Source organism: Myotis davidii, unplaced genomic scaffold (genome assembly GCF_000327345.1).
Source record: "Myotis davidii unplaced genomic scaffold, ASM32734v1 scaffold674, whole genome shotgun sequence".
NCBI classification, from domain to species: Eukaryota; Metazoa; Chordata; class Mammalia; order Chiroptera; family Vespertilionidae; genus Myotis; species Myotis davidii.
Genome location: NW_006286674.1, coordinates 1340506 through 1348551, shown reverse-complemented (window position 1 = coordinate 1348551; position 8046 = coordinate 1340506). Strand labels below are relative to the sequence as shown.

Genomic DNA, 8046 nt, shown 5'->3' with positions numbered 1-8046 from the left:
TAGTCCAGTATTTAATCAATGTTTGCAAACATTCATTTGTGCTTAAATATATTGTGTATTTTCTAATTGTTGGGTGCAGGACTTTAGAATTGTTCACAGTTCAAAGATCTGACTGGATTGTTCAATTTTCTATATCCTTATAACCATTTTTTTTTTTCTGTTTGATTGATCAACTTCTGAGAGAGGTAGATTAAAATCTCCAATAGCAATTGTGGGTTTTCAGTTTTCCCTGTAAGTTTGTCAGTTTTTGCTTTATTATTTGATGCTTTGTTGTAAGCTTACATGTATTCACTGTTTTTGCAGCCTAGGTTCTGTCGCTAGTCTGATTCCTAGTCCATTTTAGTTCTTTGGCTTCAAATTTTGGAAAGTCCTTTGACAAGACTGTAGCCCTGGGGAGCCTTAGTGGATAAATGGAGGAGAGTTTCATGCCCGAGTATGATGTACTGTACTCTTCTGTGGTCATTATATATCGTAGAACCCTGTTTTTATGACGTACTTGATCTTGATTACCCTACATAAAGAATGGTCAGAGGGAGTCAGTTGACCTTTGAAAAAATCTGGTGTGACCTTCATCCAGTTAGATTCAACTTACAACAACCTAGGCAAAATTGTCTTCGCTTTTATATAAAAGTGTGAGTTTCTACCGTCACAGGCTTGCTTCCCCCACCCTCTCTCTACACCAATTAACAAGATTCTTCAGTGCTTACTCTAGGGAACACGGGTCCTTCTAATGAACAAAGTTAGTAAAAGAATCTCAGCAAGATGAAAATAATTTCCCTTCTTCTTGACAGCTGCTTAAAACATACTGTTTTGTATCACAAAGCTATCTCTGGTGAAGAGATAAATTGAGAACATTTTAAAACTATCATTCCTGTCCCCTGTCCAAAATTTAGACGGCATGAAAATGTATCATTCTACTTTCTCTTATAGTTATCTTTACAAATATTATTTGTAAAAAAAAAAAAACCCATGGACTTCTGACAATGTTGCTATATCCTGTAAAATAGAACCAGTAGCCTCTGCAACATCTGTCTGCCTTTCTAATCATTGCCTTGGTTGATAAATTATTACCTACAAGTACCTTTTAAATTAACATCTCTATTTGCCAAAGTTATATCTACTAGTATATCTACATGCAAGTCTTGTTAGTAAAAAAAAAGGTTTGGATTTACCCCTTCTCCTCTCATTCATATAATCTCATGACTCCCCTTGGATTCCACATTCAAAGAGCTTGAGAGATTTTGTTTTATTTATTTCTATTTTATATTTTTAATCTCTATTGTTGAAAGTATTATATATTTCCCCCACTGACCCCTTCTAGACTGCCCCTGTCACCCACCACTCCCCCCACTTCTGCCTTCACCACCCTATTGTCTGTGTCTGTGGGTTATGAATATATGCATACAAGTTCTTTGGTTGATCACTTCCCATCCTCCCCACCTTCCCTCTGAGATTCTGCAATCTGTTCTATGCTTCTTTGTCTCTGAGTCTGTTTTGTTCATCAATTTATTTTGTTCATTATATTCCACATATGAGTGACACTATACAATACTTGTCATTCTTTGACGAGAAATTTTGATTTATTTAAAATAACACCTACTATAACTTTCCCCCATACACTTACTTTCAACCTTTGTGTGTCTTTTTGCTTTAATTTTGACTAAATCCAATTGACATTTTGTTTTTTAATTGGCAAGTTGGATATGTTAATACTAGAGGCCCAGTGCATGCAAATTTGTGCACTTGGGTTGGGGATGAGGGGTCCCTCAGCCTGGCATGTGCTTGTCTTGCAGTGCAGGATGCATCGGGGGATGTCCACCTGCCAGCCTAGGCCCGATCCCCTGGGGAGTGGGCCTAAGCTGGCAGACAGACATTCCTCTGGCAGCCTGGGAGCTCTCTGGGGATGTCTGACAGTCGGACAGCCTTAGTGCTCCTTAGTGCTGCCATGGAGGCGGGAGAGGCTACCACCACCACCACCACCACCACCGCTGCACAGCCGTCAGCCCAGCCTGTGGCTGAGCAGAGCTCCCTCTGTGAGAATGCACTGACCAACAGCGGACAGCTCCTGCATTGAGCATCTGTCCCATGGTGGTCAGTGCATGTCATAGTGACTGGTCATTCCTGGTTGTTCTGCCATTAGTGTCAATTTGCATATTACCCTTTTATTATATAGGATTTCTTGAGCATACTGCAATATTGAAATTGTTGTCAATTTGTGTTTTCTATTTATCCTGCTTTGCTTCCTTTTTCTCCTGTCTTGCCTTGTTAAAAAATTATAGTTTTCTAGCCCTGGATGGCATTGCTCCATGATTAGAGCATTGGCCTGCACACCAGAGGGTCATGGGTTCAATTCCAAGTCATTGGGCCCATACCTGGGTTGTAGGTCCAATCCCCAGCTCTGTCAGGGTGCATTTGGGAGGCAACCAAGCCCTGTGTCTCTGTCACATGATGTTTCTCTCTCTCTCCTCCCCACCCCTTCATTCTACTCTCTCTAAAAATAAATGGGGGGAAAATGATAGTTTTCTTGTCCCCCTCTACTAATTTGAAAATAATACATTCTATTTCTATTATTTTATTTTTCTAGAAAAAGTTCTTAGCATATATATTATATATGAATGATTTCTAATTATCTATCATCTACCTATAATTCTATCCTCCGTGTCAAATACAAACTGTCTTTTCTATTTTCACTTCTTTAATCTCTCTAAGGTACATTTTGGTTCTTTTTCAGCTCTTTCTGGTCTGTCTTAATATTACCTTATTCTTTTCTCACATTTTTTTATTCTTTTATGTATTTAATGATTCAAACTTGCTTTTTAATCTCTGTCCTAGTATTTGAAATATTAGGAGTTCTGCCACATTAGATTCTAACTCATTAATGGTGGATTGGTATTTGGATTATGAGCTCATCTTCAGGGACTTAATCTGTGGGAACAGTGTGAGTCTGAGTTGAGGTGTATCCTCCTGAGAAACTTTTTGTTTGTTTCTGCCAGCCTTCCTAGGGAATACTATAACCTAAGACCACATTAAAAAGTATTTTTTCCTAAGAATTCCAATACTATGGAACTAGCATAAATTCAAGCCCCTAGACCTTTTCAAGGCAGGCTATAGTCCCCAATTCTCAATGGAAATTCTTTTTCTCCTATCTACAGTCTAAACCCAAACAGACAAGCCCCACCTTACCTTTTACTCTATACTTTCTCCTTGATAATTAATACCTTCTGAAATGAAAGCTTCAATTATCTCTGTCAGCAGCTCCAAGATTTTACATATCTTCATCCCAGATTCCCTCCTGAGTCCCAGACCCTAGCATCCAACTACCTATTTGAATATCTAAGGCATCACCTCAAATTCAACTAGTTTAAGATCAATAAAATTCATGACCTTCCCCTCAAAAGTAGTTCTCTTCTCCTGATTATTCATATAATTGTTCATTCCACAAATCCAGGAGCCATCCTTGCCAGCTCATCCCCCCATCCAACCTATCATATGCCCCTGTCAATTTCACCTCTTATTTCACCAAATATCTCTTAAATCTACCCACTCTCCCAATCTCCACTGTTTTCAAGCTACTGGTTCCCCACACTTATTCCTCCAATACATTCTCCAAAAAGAGTGAATTTATCCAAATACAGTTGGATTGTTTCTCTTTTCTGCTTGAAACTCTCATTCACTGGCTTCACATTCATGGCTATCAAGTCCTCAATATGGGCTACTTGGCTTTGGGTGACCAATGCTGCCTACCTCTAAGACTCGTTCCATTCTCTCCTTCTCACTCCCACTTTCTATACTCTAGCCACATTGGCTCTCATCGTGTTACTTAGAACCACAGCCCTCCATCTTCCCACACAGTTATGGTACAAGCTGTTTCCTTTTTCTGGGAGGCTAATCCCCCTATAGTTTTCTACTAGTCAGTACTTAACTCATCTTTTATTTATTTGTTCAAGCATCATTTCTTCAGTTCTCTTCACTGCCTTTCAAAGTCTTTATGTTAGTTTATAACCATATAGTCATTACTGTGAATATTTGATGGCTGTTTTCCCTACTTGGCAATAAGTTTTGTCAAATCAGGGACCTTATCTAGTTCTGTGCATTACTATACTCTGAGTTCGGGCATAGCCACAATATAAAGAGTGTTTAATAAATATTTCTTGAGTGAATAAATAATCATTAAAAATATAACTAAAATATACATCTATTCAAACAATCTAAAGGGAGAGATGGGTCCTAACACAGTTCGCCCTTGAGAACTTACCTCCCGCAGTGGAAAAGGCCAATTGTAATAATTGTGTCAATGGAAAAATATAAATAAATAAAGGGAGAGATGAAGTGAATAGAGTTATGGATAAAACTAGTGACAACTATATTGGGATCCATTATACTACTCTCTCTACTTTTCCAGGTTTTTGAAATTGTCCATAAAAAAGATTATTCAACTTACTAAGTCATAATACTGTATTTGAATTTGATAAGTGGTGAACTTAATATTAAAAATAGATTATCAGCTCTTTAGGGAATGAATATATTATTCAATCAAAAATATTATACTGACCTGAAGATATTTCGGTAATGGTTAATTGGGCCACTTAATGCTCCAGGCTGGGAAAAAACATAAATATAAGCTTCAAGATCTTCCGTGGTTAATTGACATCCTTTTCCTCTAATGCCAGTGTGATGACTGGTAAACAGATGTTTCAAAGCCTAATTTAAGTGGAAAGAGAATAATTAAAACATTTCTGTTACCTAATAATAAACTATGTTACCTCTTGTGTAAAAAGGGGGAGAAAAATATATAAATATTTGCTTATATTTTTAAAAAGAAAGAATAAATAGATGAAACAAAAACTAATTAAAATGGTTTTTCTATGTGAGTGGGAGGAAACAGAGATGTAAATGAGACCTCTCTGAATGTACTTTGTTTTAGAATTTTGACTTGAAACCATATAAATATCTTATATTAAGTGTTTTCTATAAGTTAAATAAAAACACTTTGATAAATGACTGATTCCAGACCTGGGGCAGAAAATAAAAGAAACCTAGATCATTAAGAAAGCAAACTATCGCTGACTAAGGTGCTTCTGTCAAAAGGACACAGGAGCCGCCCTGGTTGGTGTGGCTCAGTACGTTGAGTGTTGTCCCATGCACCAAAAGGCTGCTGGATTGATTCCCAGTCAGGGCCCAAGTTTGTGTGCTCGATCTCCACTAGGGAGTGTGCAGGAGGCAGCTGATCAATGATTCTCTCTCATCATTGATGTTTCTAGCTCTTTCTCCCTCTCCCTTCCTCTCTGAAGCTAATAAAAATCTATTTTAAAAAGAATAAGAACGTTGAGTGTTGTCCCATGCACCAAAAGGCTGCTGGATTGATTCCCAGTCAGGGCCCAAGTTTGTGTGCTCGATCTCCACTAGGGAGTGTGCAGGAGGCAGCTGATCAATGATTCTCTCTCATCATTGATGTTTCTAGCTCTCTCTCCCTCTCCCTTCCTCTCTGAAGTTAATAAAAATCTATTTAAAAAAGAATAAGAAAAAAATTCTTTATAGAAGAATTCCAGTTAATAAAAGCAGAAAGACTAATTGGATTAGAAAATCACCATTTTGCAAACCCTAATGAAATAATGGACCTAGGCAATGATGATCAAGTTATACTAAAATTATTTGGTGAAAAATTGCTTGGAAATTTTGGATAGGCTGACAACTTGTGAGCCCAGTGGTCAGTGTAAGCATTATTAAAACAGACAGCTAGACATTATGTACTTCCCTGATGTGATAACATTAGGAAATGCACAACTATGCTTGCCAAATTAAATGTATAATCAAGCCTCTAGATCAGTCACATCTACAGATTAGGAAAAACAAGGGTTAGCAGAATAGGTTAAATAATACCATATTGAAGAAGTCAGCCAAATTAAAAATGTAGATTGTTTCCTCAGGACAAATGACTAAATTTCTTTAATAATCATAAAAAAATGTTGCCTGGCTGGTATGGCTCAATGGTTGAGCATCGACCTATGAATCAGGACGTCACAGTTTAATTCCTGGTCAGGGCACAGGCTCAGGTACCAGTCTTAATCTCCGGTGTGAAGTGTGCTGGAGGCAGCCAATCAACAATTCCCTCTCATCATTGATGTTTTTATCTCTTTCTCTCCCTTCCTCTCTCTGAAATAAATTTTTTTAAAAATGTGTTTTAATTGTGTGAAACAACAGAAACCCAATGTGGACACCCTGGGAGGTTGGCATAGGAAAGCATAAGGCTCTGCCTCACGACGTGCAATCCTTTTCCACGGCCCTGGAGATAAGCCTGTCCCTTGAGTTTGTACCTACATACTCCTGTGGCTTCTCAGAGCCCTACAGATAATGGCTGAGGAGACAAATCATTCAGGAAACACAAACATCTGGTATACTAAAATTTAAATATTTTTTAAAAATATATTTTATTGATTTTCTACAGAGAGGAAGGGAGAGGGATAGAGAGCCAGAAACATCGATCAGTTGCCTCCTGCACACCCCCCACCGGGGATGTGCCTGCAACCAAGGTACATGCCCTTGACCAGAATCGAACCTGGGCCCCTTCAGTCCGCAGGCCAACACTCTATCCACTGAGCCAAACTGGTTAGGGCTAAAATTTAAATCTTAAGTAACATCTTTTTAAATATATATTTTTATTGATTTTTTACAGAGAAGAAGGGAGAGGGATAGAGAGTTAGAAACATCAATGAGAGAGATCAATCAGCTGCCTCCTGCACGCCCCCCACTGGGGATGTGCCCGCAACCAAAGTACATGCCCTTGACCGGAATCGAACCTGGGACCCTTCAGTCCGCAGGCCGACACTCTAGCCACTGAGCCAAACCGGTTTGGCTTAAGTAACATCTTAAACAGTCTAATCTTCTGGGGAAAAGGGCGGGGGGCGTTATTTTGTTTAAAAAAAACCCACAAAAATAAATAAGGAACTGCTATAATTTTAAAAGACATCACACCAAATACAATGTTTGGATCTTGTTTAGTCTCTGATCCAAACAAATGAAGATGAGATAGTAAGGAAATTTAAATGGGTACTAAATGATATGACAAAATTGTTCATTTTGGTAGGTGTGTAAATGGCATTGGGGTTATGTGGAAAAGACAAGTCATTATTATCAGAGATATATACAGAAGTATTTTTCAGGTAAAATAATATTGTCTTTTTATTTTTTTAACCTCCCTAAATATCTACTACTATGTTGGACATACAAGAAGCATTCAATGTCCTTCTAAGAAATAGCTACTACAGAGGACTCCTGGTGTCAGGGTACATGGTACACCAATAACTGCATGCTCATTGTGTTTCAGGGTTTTATTTATCTCCAAGGGCTTCCACTTATTCTGTCAAACTCTCTCACCTGGCATTTATATTCCCTCATCTCCCCCATGGGCTGTTCTCTAAAAAGAGGTATTCCTGTGGGCTCTAGGCTCTCAAAAAACAAACAAACAAACAAACTGAACAGCAGCTAGGCACTCAAATATATAAACAGATTTTAAAAATAAGCAAGCTTATAAATGAAGCCTTAGAAGCATTTATTAAGTTTTAATATTTTGTCTATTTTTCTTTCTTAAGGATGGACTTTAAAATATTTTTTGTTTTTGCATAGGAGGAAATGCCTAGCACAGTGCACACAATATAACAGATGTTCAATAAATGATTATTTAAAGCAAAGCAAAACAACACAAGCAGGACCAGTTCTTTTCTGTTTTTAATGCTTCAGTCTATCTTTATTTTTAACTTCCTAATTTTGTCATCTTCTTGGGGCACCAAGTCTTTTTTTTTTTAAATTGAGGTATAATTGTCTTATAACATTAGTATTAGTTTCAGGTGTTCAACATAATGATTGGCTATTGTATACATTGCAAAATGACCACTGCAATTAGCACTGGTTAACATCTATCACTACATATGACTTACCTTGAAATCATTTATTGAGAACATAAATTCTGGGAACCATGTTATTTGGAATAAGTAATAATAGCTGGATTTGAACAGCTGGGCAGGATGTCGTAAAATATATTCTGAAATT

The 8046-nt window shown here is 37.6% G+C and overlaps 1 protein-coding gene across 1 annotated transcript in view; it reads right to left on the bottom strand.

The window, feature by feature from the left end:
• EPHX4 (epoxide hydrolase 4) overlaps positions 1 to 8046 on the bottom strand; it is a 30702-nt gene that overhangs the window by 12086 nt on the left and 10570 nt on the right. Inside the window, exons 5-6 of the mRNA XM_015560319.1 lie at positions 7935 to 8038; positions 4553 to 4701 (exon numbers count right to left, since the gene is read on the bottom strand). Of these exons, the coding sequence (XP_015415805.1) occupies positions 4553 to 4701; positions 7935 to 8038 (253 nt within the window). The remainder of the gene's footprint in view (positions 1 to 4552; positions 4702 to 7934; positions 8039 to 8046) is intronic.